The following is a 26,528-nucleotide window of genomic DNA, read 5'->3' on the forward strand; positions in this document are numbered from 1 at the left end:
CAACTACAAATGTCTCAGCCTAGAAGAAATCACCAGTGTGTTACCAACGTATACCTGAATCCAATTTTAAAAAAAACACAAGAATTGCACAAACAACATCTATGTGCCACAAAAACTGAAATGAAGCTCTGTAGTAAATATTAGGAGATGCACAACAGGACACACACACAAAAGAAGACAAAATAGTATTAGGAAGAGAGCACAAGTGCCATTGTGAGGGAGAAAAAGGAGAAAGAGCGTTGAGGGAGAGGGAAGGCAAAAGGGCTGGAGGGGAAGACCGGGTCCGAGTTCACCTGGTAAGGGTCCTTTCCAAAAAACTGCAGGTTCTGTTAGCTAGCGAGGCGACGGGCAGCATGACAAAAAGCTAGCACACAGCAGGGACAGACCACTGGGGGAGTTTTACCACGCTCCCTCAGCCTGAGCATTTCAGACACGTTTAGCCTCCCCCACTTTACCCCCTTGGCTCTATACAGTCTTTACGTTGAACACCTCTCATACAATCTAATTATAATCTGATTACAATCGCTAATCCTCTCATCACTAGACTGCAGTTATGATCTCACTCCCTAGATGCTACTCTCTTTATTACCGCCTCCATCCTTCTCACCTGTCTTTCACCAGGTTCTCCTCTACGGGAGCTTCGCTGGGGGAGATGGGGTCCCCAGCGGTCAGCGTACCTTCCAGCCCAACAGGGGACACATCACCCCCATCTGGCAGGGTTGGAGGCTCTGAGAGATTAGAGGAGGAGGCAAAAGAACATATGATCTGTTATGTATTGCAGTTTATTCTGTTAAAAATTAGTTGGTGCTTTCATCCAGTAAATAAACAATTGTATATCTATAAAGTAGAAATGAAGTTTATACATTTACACAAGATATTTACATGACTTACATGACATCACTTCAGATGCTGATACCACATTGTGAAATACAATTTTCAGTAATTAAATAATGTGTTTTCCCATTTTTCCTGCCCTGACATTTTCAGTTTGCATTTTTTTTAGTTATTTCTTTAATTTTGATTTAAATAGGTTTAAACACTGTGCTTACTAAAAGCTCACAGAGAAGTAACAGGAACTGCTGTCAAAATACAGCTGCCCCATCAGTTTATCAATGGATTATAATTAAAGACTGAAAAAATCTATGATTCTCCAGTGGCACACTTCAGACTTCATACTACACAGTCAAATCAATGAGCTAGCTTACCATCGCAGTGTGTAGACTCAGGGCTGTTGGTGGTGGTGATGTTGTTGCCTGAGCTGTCGCTGACCTCTAGACCAGGAAGGGAGGCGGAGCCTCCGCTGGAACCAGACTTCCTGCTTCCTGGGATGGAAGGGACTGCAGGGTCGGTCAAGGAGCCTCTGCCAGGGGCTGGACCCTTACGCTCCTGATTCACTTTCTCCTTGTCCGCTGGAGAGGGGGAAGAACGTGATAGAAATTTAGAGGACCTCAACTACAGGCAACTCAGATGCAGAAAAACGAAAGCACTTCAGGCAGTAATAAAAGGGACAGAGACTATGTGAGATAAACAAAACAGACAAGATGAGTATGGTGCAATCAGGGCTTCTGCAGTAAATGAAAGGGTTAGTTAGAAAACATCCACCCAGCATCAACCCTGTGTGTTAACTAAGTGTGCATGTGTGATGTTTTCTGGTGATTACAAACTACATAATACATCCAATTCTTCAAACAACCACCCTGAAACATGGAATCAACTTAACAATGCCCCACCCCTCCCAGTTTGATTTGGGACATGCAGACATGCGTATGGGTTGATTAGTAAAGATGTGACCATTCTACAGATAAAAGAGGGGTTGGGAACTCTGGACGACTAGTACCTTCAGCCTCCATTTTAGGTTTGACCTCAGCTGTAACAGGAAAGAAGGGCAGGACAACATGTTCTCATATCCAGACCATTCATGGACAAAAATATGTAAAGATACTACATACAGTTATTTTAAATGTCACTATAATACATAATTACAAATATTTGAATAATACATAAATGGAGAAACTGTAATACTTTCAAAAATCATTCAGAAACAATCAGAAATAGAAATACTAGATACAGCAACAACAATGCAATGTGTAACAAAAGCAAATACATACTGTTGCCTGCAATCCAGCTGGGGATGCCAGGAAACACCCCTCTGGGTTTGGCCTTTGTGGATTCATCCTTCTTATTCTGGAAAATAACACAGGTAGGGAGAAAGAAAGAAGGTCAAATCAAAAAGACGTCAAATCTAAGGGCTGCAAAAAAACAGGTGCTGCTCCACAAAGGTTTAATGAGGACAGTGCAGAGCGTTTATTGATCTGTCTGAGTACTGTTTTATTTATTCCTTTGGTTTCCCTAAACAGGAAATGGATGTTTACCTTCACCAGTTGTCTCCTGAAGAAGCCTCCTCTGGACTTCTTGCTGTCAACTGCCCTGGTTTTAACCCCAAGGTGCTTCATATAGAAGGCCACCGCTGAAAAGATGGATTGGCTACAACAGAAGTTGGAGAGATGTGTTAATTAATAATACTGAATACTGCTTGTTGTGTTAATGTGCATTTGTTAATGTTCTGTTTTGGAGGATTTTTTCAGGAATAAATAAAGCTTATAAGTTCTTAGTAATGCTTGATACGGTACATTTCATGTTACAGTTTGCAGTAAAGTGCAAAACTGCTGCAGTGTTTGCATAGTCTCTAGATGGTAATACTAAGAGACTTGGACAAAATGAAGAGTGCAAATGAGGGAAGAAAGTGAGGAAGAAAAGGAGGATGGACAGATGTATGGAGGGGAAGAGGGAGGTGGAGAGTTGAAGATGTCCAGAAAGGGAGGAGGAGGAGGAGTTGAAAAGTGTGGGGAGGAGAGAAAATAAGACAAAGGAGGAGTTGAGGAGAAATAAGAGGAGTTGGGAGTGGGGGAAGAAAGACTAAGGGAGGAGCCTCTGGGGATGTGCACACAACAAAAGTACAAGTGTCTCTCATCACCAGTCACTGCACAGTTTTACAGTGTGTGAATACATTGACAATTCAACATCAAGAACTTAAATCACAGAGGAACAGAACTCTTGAGAGAAAAGTGTAAAAAAAAAATGCATGACAAGGTTTACCAATTTATATACAACACATTAATAAAGAAAAAGACACTTTAAGAACTTATCTCAGTCACTGTAACTGAGTGTGGTGACAATTTTTGAAAAAGGAACAGAGCTAATAATTTGAGTGTTTTCACTAGAGCATCTCAGCCAAAAGAACTGTCGTAATGAGTATTTGATGCACTTCAGCCAGAGTGTAAAAATGTTGTGGTTTGACCACACCCAGATGCAGAAAAAGCACTGGAGATCAAATGAGCTCATGTGCACAAATACCCATTCAAAACAAAAATGTTCATGCAAATATTCTAAACTTCATTTAGAAAAAAAGAAATAACTCACCATTTTTCCTCGTCTGAGACAATTGTCGGTCTGAAAGAAAAGAGAAAAATGTCAGTGACACTCTTTCTGCAGCAGGGAAAACAAAAGCAGCGTTACCTTACAGCATCAAGCTCACCTCTTCCTTTTAAGTAGCATTTTTCCTTTCTCTTGCTCGACTGATTATTAACTGTGTTTTGGGCCGGTGGAATCTGAAGTGGCTAAGCTTTTCCTGATCCAACTCAAAGCTGACTGTAATGTTATTGTGTTCAGAGCAGATGCTATGGAACATATTCTAAAATTTGCAAAAAAAAAAAACAAAAAAAAAAAGAAATCAAAAAAGAAGTGAGAGATGCATCAAAAGCTGCACCTCTGCCCGCTCTAAAAATTTAAAAAACAACTTGTGCTCTCGAAGATTTACAAATAATTCAAACTGCTGTCTCCAGACTGTCTAAAACTTTATCTGCTCTGGTTTGTCTTGCTTGGTAAGCTGTCTGCAAAGGGGCTCCAATCTCAAGAAATGCTCCAACGCAGCGGAAATGTCTATTTAACCATGTTTTTGTCTGATGCAACATGCAGGCAAGACTGGAAATTGGATACTCATGTTTTGCTATGAACATAAAGGGTGGGAGGGGTTTCCCCAGGATTTCCCTGCATAATCCAATCAAATGGTGTGGTTGCCTTGTTCTCATCCGCAGATAGTCCAATGAGAAACAGATGGGGGCGAGGTCACTGTGTTGTGGTTTGGTGAGGAAGGGGGTGTGTGTGGGGGTTACTGGGTGCAAAAGTGTGGGAGAATGTAAGAGAGTGAGGGGAATAGAGAGATGATTGTCAGGGGGGATGAATGGAGTAAACTGAATGAATCGTTTGTGCATTGGAGATAGAGATCCAACTGTGTGATAGTAACTGAGAGCGTCAAAAGCTGAATTATCATGTCTTTGATACAGATGCTTTGCAGGCTTTTAGTGTCTTCTCAACTGACAGCGTGGTTATATCCACAGGACGAGCACTGCTTGTGCACAGTGTATCTCCTTTCATTTCTGTTGTTCACTTTTTTCCTCCTCTCTTCTGACAAGATGAAGTTAGACAGTCTTCTGCCCTCTCCCTGGCCCCCTCTCCCTCTCGGTCTGACTCACTTCTTGTAGAGGATAACACATTGTAGTTGGCCACGGGGTCAAGGATAGATTAACTTTCCCCTAGATCTCTTGCTTTCTTTCTTTAACTGTGTCCAGAGAAGGAGCTATCCTGCATCGATAACCCTCTGGCCCTTTCTCACCCACTCCCCACATCCGATGTGCAACCCCTAAACCATCCACTGCCGCTGCCACCCCCTCCTCCTCCCTCCAGATTGGCAAAATGCCAGGGGAGAGCCTTCCTGCCAGCGTGGCACTGCTGACTCCATCTTTTCCTCTCTGCCTCTTCATTTCTTTCTTGTTCTATTGTGCTCTCTTCCAATCACTTCAGCTCTCTAGTCCAGTGAACATGATTTTCTCCATCTCCCTTTGTATTTGTCTTTGTATTAGATTGGTTACGTGCACGGCTGATGTTGACTATGCCCACTATAGAGCTTTGCAGAAAGTGAAGTGCCAACTTCAGAGGGAGTAGATCTGATTTTAAACTGTTTTGACAGACCAGTCATGTTCCTGGCTTAAAGCATCGAGCAGCAGGTAATAGAGAGAAGACTTTTTTCCCCCACTGTCCAATTACTGTTTGAAAGTTTTCTTTTAATAATATCCTCACGACAACTGTGTTGTTGTTTTCTTTTGTGTGAAAATTGCATTTCATTTTCTTTTTTGGTCACTTGTCAAATTTGCCAGATATTTGCTATTCTTGAAAAGCGATGGAAACATAAACAGGAATGCACACAAAGGACTTCGAGTTCCTCGTTTAGTTCCTTAGCTAGCTCCTTATTATTAGCTCCATAGTTGGAGCTAAAAGGTAAATATTGTGGACATGGATCATGTCATGATACTATTGCTTTATGTCATGTTTTTTTTTAAACTCAATCAATTTAATATGTGTGAAATCATGTTTTTTCTGTTGGTTAGGTTAAACAAATTGTTCCAAATACCAAATGATATCAGTACACATTAGTTACTGTCACTAGGAAACCAGTTTGAGGCACAAATCAAATCTGTAGCAAAGTCAGGCCACTTTGTTGTTGCTTTTGGGAACAGAACCGTTAACTTCATGTACTAAAGTAATCTAAAAAAAAAATCCCAAATCCAAATCGAACTGATATAAACTGCTATATGGATTATCATGTTTCCACAAAATTAAAATGTAACTTTAGCAGTGTAGACAACAGATTTTTAACCAGTGACCTCGGCTCTTACGGCTCTTACTCTTACCTCTGCTCTTTTACTACAGCAGTTTCCTCTTTTTTGTACTGACTACTCAACAAAGTGCTGATCCAAGTTTTGGAGTTACTCCAACTGTCAGTTACATTACAGTGCCTATGCAGAAAATGAATTTCACTTTTACTTTGGGAACCCTGGACACTGAAAATAACTCCTTTTACTTTACGATATTATTGTAAACAATAATTATTGTAAACAGTAACTCAACCAGGATCTACACAAACTTTTCTTAGTAGAGTTGCAAGAAGCAGAAACAAGCACTCACTGTGTCTCAGACATCTTGTCCAGCAGGTTCTCAGCCACAGACTTCTCCTTCATCTCCATCGGGATGCGGTCGGTGGGATAGTGGCTCTCCACGTCGATCAGCTCAGCCTCGTTGGGGGTCATACCCATCATCCTCTTCTGCCTGTGCAAGACAAAAGCAGGGGGAAGCAGCAGTTTGACACATTTGTCAAAAATAATACTGAAAGCAGAGGGTTGTCAATGCATGTTTTCCCATGAATCACTAAATATGGCTATTCATAACAGGTCCAGGTCCATTTAGGGTGGCTGCTAATCTCAGATTAGATCATTTTTCTTTGCATCTAAATCTACGGCAGCCCATTTAAAAGTCCTTTTGTTAAGGTTAAAAAAAAATTATGCATAAGCATCACAACAAGGTGCTATTGAAAAATAAAGTGAGAGATAAAAATGACCTTTTCTTGTGGTCATACTACTGCTTTAAAAAGCCTTCCAACAGCGACAAATATACAGTATATGTGCTTTTAATTGTGAAGGTGCCAAAGGAAGTCTTGACTAATTGTTGCTTTGCATACAAGGAAGGTACTTAGATATTAACAGATAAAGTTGTTGTCTGGATGTACATTTGAGGCATCTTTTCTGCACACAGTGAACTGGTAAATTGAGAAGCCTGCAGATTCTTACTGCAGTAAACTTCTAATAACACAAATCATTAAGATAAGCAGTGTCTTTTAATGTTAAGATTAGGTAGCAGGTAAATCATGGTTATGAATGCATGCATAGAAACATTCACCAGTAGCTTTCTCTGGGATAAATTTCTCCTCTAAAACAAGTTTTACCTCGGTCTGTCACTCTGCCTTGAAGTTATGAAATGAAACTAAAAACCACTGAACCACTTTGCACAATTGCCAAAAGTCATGTACAATTTGTAATTAATGGGTTACCGTCTTGTTGTCTGGTATTCTGATTTCCTATTAACCACAATTATAAACAGAAAAATGTGATTTTGATTTAAAGTGAGCTTGCTTGCTGGTTGACTGATTTGAACATCACCTGAAGTCTTCCAGCTGTTTGGCTACTTCCGGAGCCTGCAGGAACTGAACCTCCTGAGCGTATCGTTTTTGGACATCCTCAGGGAGCAAATCTGGACGGGTTCGGTCTTAGAGAAAGCAGACCGGGATTAAAATCAGAAGTACTGATACAAACAGGGAAACTGAGTGGGGTTGAGGGGTGGATATATGTTCAAGAATATGTGATGGCTTTAAGTAAATATACCACAGGAAATTACTTACCCAACTCATAGGATATATTAGATGGCATTGCCACTCTGAGAATCTGTAATGTGGGACAAAAGACCAAAAAAATTTACATTTGAAGCTTATATAATGTATGAAGTATTTAAAACTTTTAACATCTAGATTTGTCTTTGTTTCGCTCTATATGTATTGTTTCTTTGACCCAGAAAAATCAGTGAAGAATCCAAGTGATGCAGTAGCTAAATATCACCACAAGGGGTCATTTGAACACTAGAAATAAAAATAAAAAAACACATAACCAAGAGAAAAAAAAAAACGATATTCCAAATGGGAGATACATAGCTCTGACACTGACATGAAAATAACCACATGGGCTGACTTTAAGTCAAAGTTTACAAAAGAGATGGGGTTAAAAAAGAGAGAGAGAGGGTGAGGGAAGATGATTTCTTCTAAAGGGCTTTCCCACGATCCTGACAGGAAGCTGTGGGGTCAGACAGACACAAGGAGAGAGTGCAGAGCAAGCCAACTCAGCTGACAGACATGCACAGTGCATGAGCTTTGAGGAGGAAATTATAACAAAGGAGTGACAAGGGCCAGGTGTGCAAGGAGAGGTGATGGAAAAAGACAGACACTAAGAGAGTGTAGCATAGACTACAGACAGAGCAAACCAAGCTGAACACACAGCTGTACACTAATAAATAAACTATGTGCACATAATGGCCTGGTCTCCTAACTTACAGACAACAGCTGATTATATCAGATTTCTGTTGATACGATACTATGAAAGAAAAATATAATATCGATGTTGCAAGAGCTGCTATATTTTTCTAAATTGGTTTTGAGATAATGCACAATATTAAACACTAGAAGGAAAGAATCTCAAAAAAAAGAGAACAAGCCACAAAAAAGTCTATAAGGAGATTTCATTACTATAGGATTGACCGATGGCTTTTAAAGCTGAAAACCATGCAAACATTAATATGATAAGTCAAGTTATATGGCATCTTTAACATCTGCTCAGGTAATTACTATAAAGTAATGAGTCCAAACAGTGCTGCAGGGTCTTCACTGATATAAAAAGTTTGCATCCTACCCAAAAGAGGAGCTGCGAGTGCACATTAAACACAAACCACAGAAATGACCCAAGTTCACTTTTTAAGAAAATTGAGTCATATCCTGTGAGGTTATCAGACTAACAGTGTGGTTGCCTCATACTGCATACATTAAGCAGTAATGTCATTCATAAACTTCGATTAATGCATGTGTCTCACTATCAGTGTGACATCCCTCCCTCTCTGCCTGCTCCTGAGAGGTTTTGTGTGTGTTTGGTCATACACTATACTCTTTAACACATGTCTGACTGACATAACTATGTTTATTTTACCTTAGGTTTATAATAAATCTAATGTGTTTACACTTTATTCATGTGCTTTTTTTGTTTTCTTCTCTGGCTTTGGCCCAACAAACAATGGTGACAATCAGGTTCCTCACTATTTCTCATTATCCACTTAAACGTTGTATATAGACAATATCTTACAGGATGCAGTGTAGTGAGCTACTTACTGCACCCTTGTCCAAGAAGGTGTTGTAGAACTCCACAAATTGCTTCTTGGTCTCTTTGGCACTGAGGGTCTTGAAGAGGTCAGCATGGAGGTAACACAGCTGTGAGAAGAGAATCAGTGAGTGCTGATGAATTTCAACAGCTTTTCTATGCTGATATAGCATTGCATATGCAATGCATTGCAAGGTTTCTGTGCTATCTTTAAGCGTACAAATACCTGAATATTCAAGATCATGTACACTCAGTAGGGACAGCTAAAGAAACTGTTTGAGGGGTTGATTCAATTGTATGATCATTTTAGAGGCTGTACTTTGTGCTGTTGATTAACTGTATTGAATTATACAAAGAGGTGTGTCTGTTGTTTAGTCTACCCTCAATTTAAATAATTTAACTTCATTTCACCTGATACAGTTAAATGTCATGATGCTGACATAAATCATCAAATCACTAAGACTAATTGACAACATTAATCAAAATGACAATATCACATAAATTGTTGAATATTTTGTCATGTCAGTCACAATACGGTACAGACATCAACCTCAACACTACTTCTATTAAACACAATAATAATTGCCTTCTATGTGGGATCTTGGCCAACTACAAATAAGAGAGTAGCAGACTAAGCAAGCAGCCATTCACTCAACAACACTGACTCTGATTTCTGTGTAAACCCAACAGTCAACACTGATGTCGTGACCAACTTCTATTCTCCACATGGACAAATGTGAGGATAAAGGAGAACGAGGGAGAGGGTGAGGGTGAGGGAGGGCATCATGGCTACAGGAGGTTGTAACAGTACCTGGGTTAGGTCACAGTGTCTGCATGCAGAACAAAAGGGGAAAGGACAGGCATGCTTTATATGAGCACTGATACACATGTAGTCACACACGCAAAAGGGGTCAGGTCTTGAAATGTACACTTTTGTCTAAAAAAAAAAAAAAAAAAACACTAACACAGTAAATTCTCATAGGATGTATGGTTTTCACACAAGCTAAGCTGCATGCTGCATTGACTTTTATTATTAATTGATGTCTATCAGATGCAAAGCTTTTGTATTTGTAGTAGAGTCTCATTTACATGAAATCAAGCACTCTGTATTCACATGTAAACTACTTGACTGATCACAGGCACTTGTTTTGAGGACACTGCAATTATCCTGTTGGCTGGCTGAGGGCAAAGCTTTGTCACTATACAGAAAACCTGCAATGCTAATGGTAATACCTGTTCTACATTTAGCTGCTTTAGTTTACACTGGGACTTCTTTAGAACCTGTCTGACTGCTCATCTCACTAACTCTAATGGACTGTTGAGCAGCTGAGCTGCCATTACCCCATATCTCACTTTGTGAATCAAACGTTCTCATAACCAAAGGCAGTGATGGCCAAAATGATGGAAATTCGACACAGGTTGCAATAATGAAAGTGATTTTCATTTAAAATGTTGATAACCAGTGATGAACAATTATTTACAATCAAATAATAAACATTTCAAATCCTGAGCAAATTCATCTAAATTATTACTACTTACTGTTTACTGTTTATTTTTTTATTCTATTCTCTATACCTGTTTGCAAGCAGTTGCTGTTGTTGTTTGCAAACTGTCCTGTGTGCTGCTTCTGTCTGTATAAGCTGCTGGAAACTTAATTTCCCTGAGGGAGCCATCCCAAGGGATCAATAAAGTCTAGTCTAAGTCTAAGTCTAAGTCTAAGTATTGCACCCAATCAATATACTGGAGCACAGTATCAGTGCCTATAGTCTCCAATACTGACCTTACTAAAATTATTTAGCATATAAAGTTAAACATAATGAAAAATTCCCATTTCATATTCCAAGAACCTAAAGTCAAATCTTAAATTGTCTTATTCATTCTGGCCTCCTGACAAAAAAAACAAAACAAAATTCAATTGTCGTCAGTTGTGTGTTAAAAATATACTACTGATTAATTGTGTGTACTACTAATTGTGTACCTACACACACTAATACAAACACATTCAACACTTGGATTATAGGAGTTGTAGTTCTCACCACAGGAGCAGGGTCGAACTGTAGGAACACATGTTGCATAAAGACCAGCAGGTGGGTCGGCCGCTCCTTCAGCTGCTCTATGTTGTTAAAGTACTGGTCATCCACCACCTGAGAGAGGCCAACAGAAAGGGAGACAGCAGGAGAGAACATGCAAAGAGAGAGTGGGCAAAAAATTTAATTGAGAGATGATAATAAAATTAAAATGACATAAAACTACATAAAATTATATTCAGTTGCCATGAGTCACTCTTATTTTCACTCACATCGTTCAAATCATTCTCGAAATCCTCATCCTCAGCCCCGATGATGCTCATGGCTGGGTTAGAGCACTGAGCCCCAAACACACCCTGCTATGGAGATGGAGACAGAGAGAGAGAAAGAGAGGGAGGGAGAGAGGAAGAGACAGAGAGAGAGAAAGAGAGAGAGAGATGGAGGAAGAAAACAAGACAATTAGCAAACATTATGTGCTATACTTTGAACTGGTAGGCTATCTCCCTTTGACATCCTGAGCCCCCGCTGAGCAGAGCCAGACATAAAGCCAGATTAAAGTTTAGACAAAGTGAACTTTCCCAGTGAAAAATAACATCAAGCGGAAAGAGGGAAAACGTCCCAGCATCCAACCCGGCCTAGTAGAGAGAGAGAGGGGGGGGGGCTTGGCGTATCATATGGTCCTTGAAATAAGTAGGATCCCATTCATACGAGGCAAGGGAATATAAAGCTTCAGCTACAGGTAAAGAATGCCAACTTATTTACTACATTCAAAAAAATGACTTAAGCTATAATATGGGCAACTGCTGACAAATCACTGCCTGTGTTCAGTAAACCTTACTCTCTCTTTAAATAGATCACAAGGCTACTGGGAATGGGACACTGATAATGAGTTGATAATGAAGCAATTAAAAAGCTAATTTGGCCAAATAATGTTGAGTATTTTATTAAGTTCAGTGTCCTCTGTGCAAAGCTGAAGTCCTCTTCCCCCCAGACAGACTAAAATATTTAGTTTAGATGTTGAACTCAAGGGGAGACATGATTCAATAAGTAACATGCAGTACATATTCTCTCTGACATTTGGCCAAATTTTCCTTGTGGAAATTGTTTTTCAGACTAGTGTTGGGTTGAGTAATACACTCAGAGGAAAACTCTCCTCTAGCTGCCATGACATAAACCCTCCAGGGGTCTAAAAATGTAACTTAACTGATCTGAAATTAAAGGCTTATGCCAATCCTTACCTTTGAAATCCATGAATGGGGGAAAAAATGCATCGGAATGAGTGACCAATTTATCCTCACCCCTCACACCCCACACCACTTCCCCTGCACGCAAACACACCCAAAAAACACAAACAACACATAGCCCTTGTATTCAGTCCTCTGAAGGCTGCAGACCCAGAGCCGCCACTGGGGAACACCCAAATGCGCACACAGACACACACACACACACACACACACGCACACACATCAAAAGACCCACCAGCTAGACTGTACAACATTTACCATTGTCCAGCGCTAGGTGCGTACAGAGGGCAGAGTGTGAGAACAGAGCCAGAGAGGTGTAAGGTGAGTGGAGATAATGAGAGGAAAAGTCCCTGAAGAAAACGTTGAGAAATAGTTAGTGAAGTTTTTAAGAGCAAGATTTCAGACTTATTCTAAAAACTTATGAATTTTGTTCTATTACAATGTCATTATTCAGTATAGGGATGGGTGATATGACAGTAAAAGTAACCTGAGCACCTCGAGCATCCAATCATTTTTAACCACCGTATTTTACAGCCTGTCTTGATTTATTTTGTCCTGTGTTTCACTGTCAGTGGTGGTCTGTTTTGACTTGATGTTCTAATGTGCTTTTTGCTTTTAGGTTGTAAAGCAAACATTTATTGTTATTATCATTTTATATGAAGAAAGAAAATAAGAAAATAATGTATAAGAGATTTTCTATATCATTAATGCTATAGTGGCTGTATAATTATATTTTAATGTGCATCAATATAGCAACATAAAATATAGAGGAAGCGGAAGATTTTACCCATATCACCCAACCTTTATGTGTATTTCTACCATGTTCTCTGGATGTGTTTTCCTCTAAAATAATGTGCAGGAATAATAATAGATTCGGTTTGATTAGATTTGCTGATGTTTTTGTACACATTTGCATGTGAATGTGTGGCCTGCACAGCCACACATTCATGATAAATCACTTAGCGGTTAACGTTTATAAGGAAATGTGACTGTGTACACGACCACAATTCGATTTACTGGCTACAGTGTACGTGTACAGTGGTGGGCGGAACGGCTGACAAATGCTTTGAGTTCAAGGTGAGTTCTAGTACAGAGAGAGAAACAGAGCTGTTGGTTGGGGAGAAAGAGAGGGGGACAGAGAGACACAGAGAGGGAGAATGTGTTCATTCATGGCCATACCCAGTGGGCTGAGGGTTGAGAAAGGCCAGTGCTGAAGCAACATGCGTAGGAGGGGTTAGCTAAACAGAGAGACACAGGACTGTCAGGGCCATGAACGCACATCTGCATGGACACACACAAACCTCTTTGTCACACACACATTCAAACACCCAGCCACCAAGCACCTTACCAAAGTGAAACTTCCAAAGCCACCTTACCCAGACAACAGAGAAGTTGTTATGTCACCATGACAACCACAGCTACAAATGACAAATGCTGCAAAAGCAGATCTAGTCATTTCCTGGTGCAAAGATAAAATGCAACCACCTGCTTTATTTATTCTGTGTTATCTGTTAACATATGTAAAGTGAGTTTTATCTATGAAGAGCAAAAGTGATAAATTGGTGATAAAGGGTTTCACAAACTTCAAACAGTCCAAAATCTCAAAATATTCATTTTACAATAATGTAAGACCAAGAAAAATAAATAGAATAGTCTAATTTTAGATCCTAGAAAACTGATCCTTTTAAAAACACTGCTGTTACTGTTGCACTAGTGATCTCAGCATCTTCAGCCTCCTTATTACAGGAGATGCTGTAGCCAATCCCTTGTTATTGTTATGTCTTGGTTGATATTGGAGTAACTGTAACACATGTTCATACTCTGAGAGGTAAATTGGAGTAGGCAGGGGGAAGCTAATTATGGTTACTAAGATGGAAGTAGGGAAGGTCAGCTCCGCTCTGAATTTAAAGAGCATGGGATTATAGAGGAGCCTCCTCTGCCCAGTAGGAGCCAAGTGGTGCATTCCAGCATATGGCACAGTTCAGACAACAGATGGAGACTGTCTGTGAGTTTCAACAGTAACCAGACCCTCTTCCCTTCACCTCCATTAGTACATGATAGCTGGCATAAGCTCCAAACTATGAGGGTGCTTCCTGGTTGATACAGACGTGGCTGAGGGGGAAGGAAAAGACCCCCGGTATATTATATACTATTTGAACAGAATGCCCCCAGAAGTGCAGAGATCAGCTCTGGTGCTCCTAGGGTAGGCAGCTGCCCACCACCCACCCTCTTGACTCCCTCCCATCACATTCCAGGACTAACTAAGTGTCAGGTGGCATCAATCTGATGATAGCCATCAAGCGTACGTGCCTTTGTGTGTGTGTGTGGGTTAAGACTGAGCACGTATGTGGGAGGGGGCCATTCCTATGTGATTGTAGGGAGCTGCCCGGTGGACGTACGTGTGTTTGTGTGTGTGTTCTATGACAACTGGTCTTTACAGCAGCATTCCTCTCCATCCCTGACCAGGCCGAGGTCTAATACTATACATAGGAAATTGGAAAAAACTGCACCTGTTTCATGATTCAAACAAAGTAGCAGCACAGTTCAGCATTTCATATTTCCACCAGGCCACTAAGAGGTTACACACTGCAGCCTAATAATAACTGAGTCACTGTTACATCAGATCTTGTGCAAACCCCACATCCGCTGCGAGACCATTTAAACAATTAGCTGTTTTAGTGAAATCCCTCTGGCCAAGAAGAGAGGAGGAGTCACAATGCGACCTCACCCCAAAGTGGGCATCTTCAGTGTCCATGCTGCAATCGAAGGAGACCACACCTGTCAAACAAGCTCCTGTAATAACATGACGGTGACTGTCAGAGAGGGAGTGTGTTAGAGCTGTTTGTTAGAGTTTGTTGTCACTGGATCAGGACCAGGGCAAAAGATGCAAGGCTTATTCATGCAGGTATTTCTCAATGACAAACAGTGGTGCCGTTGACACTACAACGTGTAATGACAGAAGTTGTGCTGAAACCATTTTTGTGAACCAACCAGAGCACAACATTCATAATGAACAGTGAGTACTCATCCAGCTTATTGGTGCACACAGAGAATCCACACAGGTGAAGAGCTCACCCCAGTGGTAAAGAAAAGTATCCAGACAGGTGTTCTAGATAGTATTGATGCACCTCTAGTATCATGCTTACATACAGGTACATACACCCAGCAGATTTCCAGACAACTAGACTGTCAACACCTGATCACATAGTCTGAGCTACACTCACCTCTGGGTTGAGCAGAGATTCAGTATCAAGAGAACAACTCAAAGTTATAAACTTATCTTTTCACCATTAAATCCTCATTCCTTTAGACTTATCATACATTATGATACTGGTCATTTATATATAATGCCATTACATTCCAAGTGAAATAACAACATTGTTGAGTGAAGACTTCAACACCCAATGAAAACCATGTTTTTGTTGACCTCCCATGGTTTGACGACCTTGTTGCAGTGGAGTTACAGGTACAGCACAATTTGTGGTCTGTTTGTACAATAAATAAATTCTGGGTGTGGTCAGAGGTGAAACAGGGCTAAAACAAGTTAAGTCTTTAAAGGCCATTAGAAGTAGTGATGGCTAGAATTCAAAATTTTGGTGCCTTGACGGTTAGTGTCAAAAAATAAACTGTGGCAGATTAGTGTCATTTAAAAGATGCTGTAATCATGTACCACGTCTACACACAATGGCTTTAAATTTGATTAATATGTTAATTTCATATATCAACATGAAAGTTAAAAATGTTTGTACCAACAATCCAAACAATGTGCCATACAAGATTTGCTGTCATGGTGTATAAACTGCCAACTGAGTCCATATCTTCCCATACTGAAAAGGCTAAAATTAGAGCTTCATTACTATATGCACCTGGCCACAGAACCCATTGTATGATTATAGGTCATTGCTCTCTTATTACACTCAGTCACAATGGGCTGTGTCCTGTCCTCTATATGCTATGAGGGCAGCATCTGAAAATAGTCCAGCACCTAATGGCTATAGCTTGCTGTGTTTGCACTCCCGTTTATCTGGCTCTCTCATCAGGCCTCAGCCTCGTTAGCAGTGACTGGGGGATTCCTAACAGCACCACTGCTCCTCCAGCTGCTGCTCCCTGAGGCGCCTGAGCAAAAAAGAAGGGGGGAAAAGAAAAAACTTGGGGAGTGGAAGGTGGCAAATGGAGAGGCACACAGACAGGAAGTAGGTGTAATTTCCTCAGGAAGCTATCAGAGCCATTTCCTGTATGACCTATCAGATGAAAAGAGGGAGAGAGAAAGAGAAAGCAAAGCAGAGAGAAGGAGAGAATGACAGAGAGTGAGAATGGGAGAAAAAAATAAAGAGCCCGCAAGTGTTTCCGTAAGAAACATGACAGAAAAAAAACTGCATGAAACAAACCTCCTGTGCCACTAGCTCTATGTTCACATGGGAACCAGAAAAGGAAGTTAATGCTCAGCAAGAACAAAACCCAGTGATGAACAAATGAGGAACAGAGAGTTCACGAGAGAAGAGTGCGAACAGGAGAGGATGGCCTGTACCAGGGTTTTACGTGCACTTTTTGCAGACTGCACTTGCACTTTGATGCCCTACAGATGACTCCATATGTTTGATTGCTCAACATTTTGGTGCACTAATGAATCCAAAACAAATGAAAGGTCTCTTTCTCTACATTAACTTGCAGGACTTCTAGGACTGGCAAACATGACTGTGGCTGCAAGCACTAACCTACATGAACCCTATAGACTAAACAGAGAAAAAAAAGCAAGGGGCTTAGTGAGAAGGGAGGTAGACGAGAGGGAGGAGGAGGGGAGGTACGTGGAGAAGAAATTAAAAGACGGGGCACACTGCAGCAGGAAATGAAGAACAAGGCAGCAACAGTGGAAAGAAAGAAAAAACAGCCAGTGGAAAAAGAGAAACTCTGGAAAGTCTAACAAGCACATAAGCATCCAGAAACTGTGTTCGAGCACAGAGCTACACCTGAAAGCTTACAACCTATGCATCTGCTTCCAAAATACAACACACATAAACAAGCACATACACACTGGATGCTTTCAACCTTGACCAAATGGTTTTGGCTGCAGCTAGCAGAATTGACAGTGAGCTAGTACTTCAGTGAAAACAGACACAGAGGCATCTCCCACTATAGAGCATGTGTGTGAGTGTATACGTCTTTATATTTAACTCACAGCATGCTGTTACGAGAGGGTGTATGTGTGTGCAGTAAAGTAAGCATTGCCTAAATGTGCATGCACAGAATGTGTGTGTGTGTGTGTGTGTGTGTGTGTGTGTGTGTGTGTTAACAGGCTGGAGGGTGGCAACAGGATTTGAGCAGGACCTTAGGTGTAAAATGTCAAAGTTAATTCAGTGTAATAAAGGAAAATGAGCCACATTTAGTGAAAGGTAGGATGGCATACTCTTATGGTAGAGCTAAAAGCCTAGTGTGCAATAAATAATAATTAGAATAGGAGTAGAAATAAGAATCATAAAAAAGACAAATAAAGGATAAGAATTAAAAGAATAGAAAAGAAATCAAATTTTGCATGTATGTAAGAATTAAAATGTGTGTGTCTTGGGACTGTGTGTAGGTGGGCTATACAATTACCCAGTATATTGAACTGTAAAATGCACATACTTTACAACCGTAAGCCAATTCTGATAAAATACTGCACCAGTTGAGTGCAAAATTTAGATGCATAAGGAAAGTGTTAAGATTCCCCACTATACAAAAATAGTGGGTTCATTCATTTTTGAACCTTTAATTCCGCCAGTTTATTGCAACAATAAAATTACCCGACTGGATTAGCCATTAACATTTACAGCTGTTTACTTACCAGTCTTGAGAAAACACTGTGAGTTCAGCATCAAACTTTCCAGGTAAGTATTTTTTTCTACTACAGTTAGCAAGTTAACCAGCTAGCCCTGTCCTGTCTCATCTTGTAATAACACTTTTCAGAAGTAACTAGTTCACTGTAGTGTCCAGTCTGCCCTCAGTCCAACATGAGAGGATGAAGAAGTAGCGCTGTATTCTAACCTCTTGTCTTGTAAATGCAATTGATGGCTGAAGCTCTTAGTGACTAAACAACTATACTGTGTAGTGATAGCAGAAACTCACATATAGCATCTTTAAAAGTAACAGCTTAACCTAACAAACAGCACAAGCGCCTTAGAGTATTTACAAACACCAGCTTGATTATAAACAAGACCCTTATCAACTCACAGAAACAAGATATTTTCAGATAACAAGGCCTGTGACTGAATGTCTGCATGTTTGTTCAATGAGATAAAAGAGCAACAGAACAGTGGTCTGAACATTACAGAGGGTACGTTATCCCAGAAATCTTGTCACCGCACTGACAGCAAGCAAACAGAATGGAACAGGGTGCACTGTGAGATACTTAAGATAGTGCAGCAGGGTGTGTGTACAAGGGAAATGACATCAGTGTATATGTGAGAGAGGGAGTGGCTCAGTGGTGAAGATGTAAGAACATGACCTATCAAACATTTTTTTCTTTCTTTCCTTCACCACCACATCCCCCCTCTCTTCTACCATTCCTACTTTGTGTATGTTTCATTTCTCTGGGTCTTGCATTCTCCTTCCTCTCTCTCTCTCTCTCTCTCTCTCAACCTCCCTCCTTCCTCTCTTCCACCTACAGCCTAAAATAAAGCGGCCCCTTGTACAATCGCTCCAAGACAGCCGGTGCATTCATGGCCGGCAGACAAGGGCCAATTATGTAATTTAACGACCATTACGTAGTGGCTAAAATAAGATTATGGCCAATAGCAGCAAGGAAACACAGGCAGGTCTTTTCAATGGTTCACAGGATCCTACCTTACATGTTCTTCATTTTTTCTACTGCAAGTCCAGAAGGAAACATACTGTTGGAAACTTACTTCTGGATTTTCCTGATTTCAAAAACGATTCTCTGCACTATTGTCACATCTCCTGAGAGTTTTACTGCACTGACCTTTTCTTGATATGATTTTACTTGAAGAAAACTGCTGCAAAGAATCATTGACCTTCTCTCTGTATGATTTCAGTTGAGTAGACATTGCTCTCAGAGGTTTTTAATGATGCTGAACAGCCCCATCCCCCCAAAAAAATCCCAGTGCGAGACTCCCCAGAGTCTGTTAAGATTATAAAGATGATGTGAAACAAGGTATCCCATAAAACATGCTACTGCCAAGCCTCCTCTCTTCTTCATGTACACACAGTGGTGCATATTCACCGAGGCGTAACACACCCTCTCTTCATTTTCTCATCTCTCCTTAGAGCCAAAGTACACTTCACTCTCCTGCTCCAACAAACTGCCACCCCCAGCCTGACCCACCCCCCTCCATTCTCTCGTTCTCTCTCCATGTCCCCATATAGAGGTCACTGGCTTCATGGAAACATTTGATAGGCCGGGGCCAATCGACTGGCATGGATTGGCAGTTCAGAGTGAACCTCCAGCTTGGCCTAACTGCTTCCATGTGTGAATCTGTGTGTGTGTGTATGTCGAGATGGAGCAGTAATTGCTACGACCAAGCACAGAGACCTCTGATTAGCATTTGGGACAAAAAAACTGTTCCTCATTCATTTACAAGTATGTTGTGTTTGTGTATTAGTGCACCCAGTGTTGATTTGCATCTGATTTTAAGACGATACCAAACAAAGCAGTAATACCAAGGCGCATGCTGAATATTTCTGGAAGGAATTTAGCCTGCCCAGAATCAAAGCTGAGGCTAACACTGCCAAAAATGCCTCTGTTCTTGCACACAAGCACACCTTGGTTCATGATACTAACCTCATGCCAGTGGTTTCCAATCCAGATAACATTCTGTCCCTCTCTTTCTCAGGATAGACCTATTATCCCAGACTGCTTTCTGTACTGGCCATAATCAATGTTTTAACTCAAATTTAAAGGCATATCTACAATGAAATAATGACCCAGACTTTAATTTGCTAAGATTCAAGATAAGCCAAACAATAGAGCTGATAACTTTCATGTTTAAGTGTGCAGCCCAGATATAAGTTAAAGGAGTACTCTACTGACTTGACATCACACTTCTATAACACTGTGGGACTCACGATGGACAGTTTTTAAATATGATTAAAAGTGAGGGAACATAACCACAGATATCAATAATTAATTTTTCACCTATAAGACTAAAACATGTTTTAAGAACCCTTATTTTTTGTTTTTAGGACTTAATGTGGATTACAGTTGATTAAGAGCAAAAAAAAGACCTGAGCCACTTGAAAATCTGTCATCATTACACATTTAAAAAAAACATAAACATTACCACAAACAGTTATGGACTGCTGCAACTGAACAGAGCACTGTGGTCCAATTTAAGAGTCAGTTTCAGGAGAGATAGAGCAGAAAAGTCTGCACAATAATTCATCTGATCCTACTGTTTGTTTCTAAGATGTGGACAAGCACAAATTCAAATTAATTGCACTGATTTGATTAATAGCCCAGCCGTTTACCACACTCTCTTTCCTCTTCCTTGTCAGACTATTGTCAACATCACCCAAACTGCAACATGACCACTGACAGTTTGGTTGAAGATCAGGATGTGTTGCGCTAGTAGCAGCCTTGAGTCACTAACCTCAAGCAGAGATGAAATGGTGAATCAGAAACCTTCACCTTCACCTCCAATATTTTTTTTATTTCCAACTTGCAGTAAGTTGACTCAAGTGACATTACAGGGGACAATTTGTCAGATTTGGCACAGCTCTACAAAAGACCAGGAGAGTGAATATAAATAGAGAGTGAAATATATACAGCACAGTAACAGTACAACTGATGCATCTCAGAGATGAATCAATTGACTAAATAATCATCAGCACTTCAGTGAATCACTTCAGTAATTTTTAAGCAACTACTCTCTTACTCTTCTATGAGAGTAAACCAATTATCTTTGCTAGCTGAACAAAACAAAGCACTGATATATGTCAACTCTGGCTTTGGTAATGATGATGATGACCATTTTCCTTACTTTCAAAAATTTTATAAACCAATCAATTGTTAGTTGCAGCCCTTGTACACTTATCAGTATCAGAAAATGACTGCTTTAAAAATAGGCTCTACCTAACAGGAGAGCTATGAAAATTATTTTCGGTATGCCACTCTGATATGATGCATTAATTATGTGTCAACGCGCCTCACAAGATGTTCACAAGCACTGTGCAATAACTAAACCATCTAAGGATAGAAGGTGTTGTATGTTGTGCAGAGTGTAATTAGCCAAAAGTAATTAAAATAAAACTGACTTTACATGTAACTTGAAGCTGTTCTTATCTTCTAGAAAATTAGGTCTGCTAGTTTTCATTATTAACAAATCTATCCATTATTTTCTCTCCATTAATTGTGTAGTTTATGAAATTTCAATGTCCAGAACTAAAATGGCCAGGATAGCCAATTTACTCTCATTTAAGACGAAGACAAACAATTAATTGATTATCAGAAAAGAAAGCACATATACTTGAGAAGAACATAGTAATAAATGAGGACAGTTACTAATAAAGCAGAATCTGGACCAAACATCAGAGTTAGAGTAAAATAATAGGAAAACTTTACTGGTGGAAACTAGACGAGTGGTGGAACAGCATTTACTCAAAAGAAAACGATACATATCTGTATTATTCAAAATGACAGTGGAAATTGTGTAATTGCAAAAGTGCCATTATCTTGTATCCTGTACCGTTACAACACTTATTACAATTTGACAAATACAAGATTCCTTTTTTGTTTGTGAAGGCCTGAGTGGTGACATACACACTGTCTGCACACACTCTGTCAGACTGGAGGACCTTTCACCCCACCATACCCCCCATCTTTCACTCCTCAAGAGTAAACATCATCTATGGAGTCTGGTCTTGCTTTTTCCACTCTGACCCTCAAATGAAAGAGCTCATTCTCCGTTTCCCCTCTCACTCACACACTCCCCATCACACACATCAGCTTTCCAGTCGTCCCTCTGACTCACACTTGGGACAAATGGATGTAACTCTTTCCACTTTCTACCTTTTTTTCAGTGCGTGTGGAACAAGCTGCTGCAGCCCAGGTTGTACTTGAACAGAACACTCACGCAGCACTCGCACTCACACTCACACAAAGATTGGCTGCATTCATTTTAGTCATTCAATTTTTTGTGTGTGTGTGTGGGGGGGGGGGTCACCGCTGCACACACATGACTCACATGTCTCACATATGCACACACTTTGACCACACACACTGACTGTGAGCAGGAAGCCTTGTTTAGTTTGACTGCAGAGTGTGAAGCTGTCCTGACTGACAGCGGAGAGATGACAGAGATTGGCAGGTGAATACATAAAGCTCTTTGTGTTAAGATCAAATACCTGTGAGCTAGATTAACTTCAAAACCACTGTGCTGTGAATGGGCTGACACCTAACGACTACTGAACAGTTTATGATTTACATTTACAACAAATCAATGTTTTGTCTGCATTAAAACACTCAGTCATCTCAGTCAAAGGACAAGTCAGTACAAATTGTAGGATTGTAGGATTACGTTCTTAAAGGGGTATTCCACCAACTGTACACATACTGTTAGGTCTTATATGACTCTGGAGGAAATTTTCCAATGCCTGAGAAAATTATCCTAATGATATCATGGTGATGTCATCAGGGTTATCCCATCTTGGGCTCGGAGACAACTAATTTAGAACAGAAAACTGTGTTAAAAACTGTGAATGTCGGGTTTTAAAGACATGGGCATTTACCAGGAAAAGAGGGATCTGATAAAGGACACTACTGAGCTGCAGTATGGGAAATATAGGATCAAATGTTGTTGGTGGTCAACCCATATTACAGACTATATGTCCGGATATCCAAAACTTAATGGAGGCGCAGTACTAAATCACTGAGGAACCCCTTTAAAGTAGAGTAGAAACCCCCTTATCATTACATCCCTTCATACTGGCCCTAGGTAAAGCGGAAGAAATCTTATCATAATAACAATATAATTATAGTGCAATATACTCATTAGTGTAAGTTCAATGCCAAATAACGCTACTAGTAATTGTCAGTGCACTTAGCCCCTCTTAGGCAGTGTCTTAAGGGACTCTGTTTTTATCATATAGTACAAATTACGTACTATACAGTGCCCTCAAAAAATCCCCTCAGTGGAACACAGGTGTTCATAGAACTACTTTCTCCTACAATCATGAGACATATCTGTCACAGATGACGTAAAATGATAATCATCAGTGTCCAAATTCTCAGTGTAGAGCTCACTGCTGGGTGTCTATTACACAGAGAGTAGAGAGGGAGTCAGTTCAGACACGCCTTAGCTTTTCTAAGACCTGACACTGTAACAGTTTAGCAAATACAGGAGCAAGCTACATGAAATTCAGCCATCACTACATCTGTCATTTACACATGCTTTTCCTACAGTGACATATCAAAGGCCAACTGATGTCTGTTTTAGTATTGTTATGTCTGTCTCTCATGCAAAAGAAGTTTCCAACCTCATTGTGACTTACATAACATATACAGCATTCTCCAAAAATTCACTTGAAAAGCCAGTTAGAGATAAAATAACCAGATGGGAATGTCTGTTTGAGGGTAATCCAATGCAAATGGCCAACAACAGTCACAGATATTAAGGAAATAGAGATGGTATGTTTTCTCAATATATTGATTAAAGGTTTGGTCTAGAAAACATAAGACAAAAAAATAAAAACATAAGTGACCTAAAGTTGATTTCCTCCCACAAACAAACAGTGACACCACATAGTGGGTCACCTTGCTCAGTGCTGAGATTACCTGTGGTTTCAGGCGCACTACGGCATAACCACCTATCTATGCACTCCCACACAGGCAAACTATTGTAACTTCACCCCACCTCACCCGCTGAGCTCATTCAGGTGGAATCAGTAGATTTCCCTGCAAACCCACAGAGAGAAGATGAGCAGTCCAGTCTGCTCTGTCTCTCATTATCTGCTGCCTGTGTGTCAATCTAACTGCAGCCAGAGAAGAATACCTGTGTTCCCTTTGAAGTCCAAGCCTGACTACAGTAAATTATTAGCTTGCCTTCAACACAGCTCCAGGCCCTTAGGACACCCCCCGGCTGTTCCACTGTGGGTGCCATTACCTGTCACTCCAGTAGCTGGGTATCTCTCATAGATGCTAACAACGACTGTTACATCTCGCCAGGGCACTATCCAAGTTTATCTTCCCCTACCCTCTGTGAGACAGTGGATGTGGGTGAGTTTGTGTAGGCCTACAACAATAGAGAGAGAGTGAGAGACAGGGAGGGAGAGAGCGGCACAGCAACTCAGATTAAATAGCCAACATTCCTTTAAAAGGAAGAGAAGGTAGCCTTTGGGCTCCAGACAAGCCTGCACTTGTAAAACGTGGGGAGAGAGAGATGACAAGTGCAGTGCTCCTCTAGTCTAGCAGAGCGTAACAGGAAGTGGCAAGGCCCTGCTTCACATGGGGCCTCTGGGGTGCAGCGACTGGCTGTGAGCGTGTCACAGTCTCTGAAAACCGCCAGCTGCAACGCCCTTAACACACACACACACACACACACACACACACACACACACACACACACACACAGCACTGTCTGATAATTTGTAAACTTAATCGTTATTAGCACTCAATGGAAACATGAGTTTGCCTAGGCAGAGCTCAGATTAAAACTGTTAGAGGAGTGAAAGTCATATAGGCACGAATAAGACAAAACTAGCCGAGCAATCTAGCAAAAAAAAACGAAACAAAACAAAAAAAAACAAAAAAAACAAAACTTGTTGTTCTTTGATGAGTGATTTATGAAAACATCACGGCTTACTGGCAAGCACAACCCACACTGTTCCAGCCCCCAATCTTTAGTTAATGACAGCATTGAGATAATGAAGCTGAACTAGACGTACAGTAATTGCAGTTTCCCGTGAGCCCAGGAAACTCGTCTATTCTGCACAGGCAATGTCCTCTGTTTCACAAGGCAAAATCATCATGGGTAATCAATTAAATACAGACACTAATTATTGAACACTGTCTGCACTGACATCCTCCCCTTGCTCTATATGCTCTGTAGGGGCTGATCTGATGAGTGAGTGGTATAGGAACAAGAGGAGGGGAGAGAGAAAACCAGGAGGGACTCCTGTCATACTCTGCAGCAGGACTGTAGCCTTAATTCATGTTGTGCAAAAACAATGTTGACAAATGAATAAGAGGAAAACAAAAGGGCTTGATTACCCAAGTCTGTAATCACATTGCCAGGTGCCCCTGTTTAAAATGGGAAGAGTTGAAAACAACAAAAAAAGACACTCAAGAGGGCAAAATACAACCAGCCTCATACTCTATACCTGTATTTTCCTTGTGAGAAACAACCACTGCACTCCTGTGATAAATTTCAGAAAGATTCTCTTGCAAAGAAGATAAAAATACATAAAATTTCACAAGGTCACCGGCTATAAACTCTCCACTGACTACCAATGACACAGCATAACTCCCTTTGGGCATATTAAAGTGATTTGTAGTTTGGGATAAGACCTAAACGAGTCAAGTCGTAAAATCCTAGATGGCTTTGCCAGAAAATACAAACGGTCCAACTCTGCTACCTGAAGTTGTTATACCCACCTAACTGCTAACTCCGTACTTCTGACTCATGATTCAAGTTTCCCTATACATCCGCGGTTTGTTCCTGTGCTACATTAATTAGCCGAAGTGTTGAATAAAAACGTTAATAGATCGTTTCTTTTCTTTAATCTGAGTAGGGTGATATGTCGTGCAGCCAGGCGAGCACAGCATTCCTCTATGTGGACTCTACCGTGTGCTGCTCGGGCTGTTGGAGGTGCGGGGAGGGGGGCGGCTGGATAAAGCCATTTCTCTCGGTGAAACAAATATCCACGCCGACTTGAAATACATCAAGCAAAGCCATAAAAGTTCAGTCTCTTTATAATGTTAGTCTACAAAGTGTTAAAATGATGTACTCACCCTTAAATTCAGAGAAAACGACAGGCAAAGCGTCTAATAGGTTTCCTGTTCGAAAGTTGCCGTGTGTCAGTGGGAAAAAAAACATTGTACGCGGAAGTATACAGAGAAAAAAAACGTTCAGCAGACGGGGTTTAGAAAACACAGATTTTGCGTTTCAAAAATTATCGAGTACAGTGTGGCCGATATCACTTAAAAATTGCAATAATGTAACTTCTTGTTTACGTGTGTTTTACGGGTTGACTGTCAATTAAAAAAAGAAAAGAAGTAAACCGTCTCTCCGGGTTGTTTCCGCACAGTGTTACACAGTAACCCGTCCCCACTGAGTTCACACTGTGCCACAATGAGCATTAAGTATTTTATAATTAGGCCATTGTCTGTTTGTGATTTATATTTGGTTAAGCGATATATTAGCCTTTTACGAATGTATAGCTAATTAAGTTATTTAAGTTGTTTACACTCTACAGAACAACAATGCAGTCAGTTTTTTTTTATTGATTCTCAAATAATTACTAGC

At 40.5% G+C, this 26,528-nt stretch overlaps 1 protein-coding gene across 8 annotated transcripts in view; it reads right to left on the reverse strand.

Annotated features, from left to right (window-relative positions):
- arhgef1b (Rho guanine nucleotide exchange factor (GEF) 1b) overlaps window positions 1-26,300 on the reverse strand; it is a 39,291-nt gene extending 12,991 nt beyond the window's left edge. For 3 of the 8 annotated variants that reach the window (XM_018672431.2, XM_018672429.2, XM_018672425.2), the window contains exons 1-13: window positions 26,015-26,298; window positions 11,104-11,190; window positions 10,841-10,948; window positions 8,816-8,914; window positions 7,289-7,331; window positions 7,050-7,155; window positions 6,022-6,162; window positions 3,421-3,450; window positions 2,373-2,484; window positions 2,109-2,184; window positions 1,838-1,867; window positions 1,206-1,409; window positions 608-728 (exon numbers count right to left, since the gene is read on the reverse strand). In XM_018672431.2, the coding sequence (XP_018527947.1) occupies window positions 608-728; window positions 1,206-1,409; window positions 1,838-1,867; window positions 2,109-2,184; window positions 2,373-2,484; window positions 3,421-3,450; window positions 6,022-6,162; window positions 7,050-7,155; window positions 7,289-7,331; window positions 8,816-8,914; window positions 10,841-10,948; window positions 11,104-11,154 (1,121 nt within the window). In that variant the 5' untranslated portion in view covers window positions 11,155-11,190; window positions 26,015-26,298. Of the gene's footprint in view, window positions 1-607; window positions 729-1,205; window positions 1,410-1,837; window positions 1,868-2,108; window positions 2,185-2,372; window positions 2,485-3,420; window positions 3,451-3,535; window positions 3,926-6,021; window positions 6,163-7,049; window positions 7,156-7,288; window positions 7,332-8,815; window positions 8,915-10,840; window positions 10,949-11,103; window positions 11,191-26,014 lie in introns of those variants that run through there. The other 5 variants (XM_018672430.2, XM_018672426.2, XM_018672433.2 and 2 more) reach the window with 5 other exon arrangements.
- Between the last annotated feature and the right edge of the window lie 228 nt (window positions 26,301-26,528).

The sequence above is a fragment of the Lates calcarifer genome, linkage group LG15 (assembly GCF_001640805.2).
Source record: "Lates calcarifer isolate ASB-BC8 linkage group LG15, TLL_Latcal_v3, whole genome shotgun sequence".
Lineage (NCBI taxonomy): Eukaryota > Metazoa > Chordata > Actinopteri > Centropomidae > Lates > Lates calcarifer.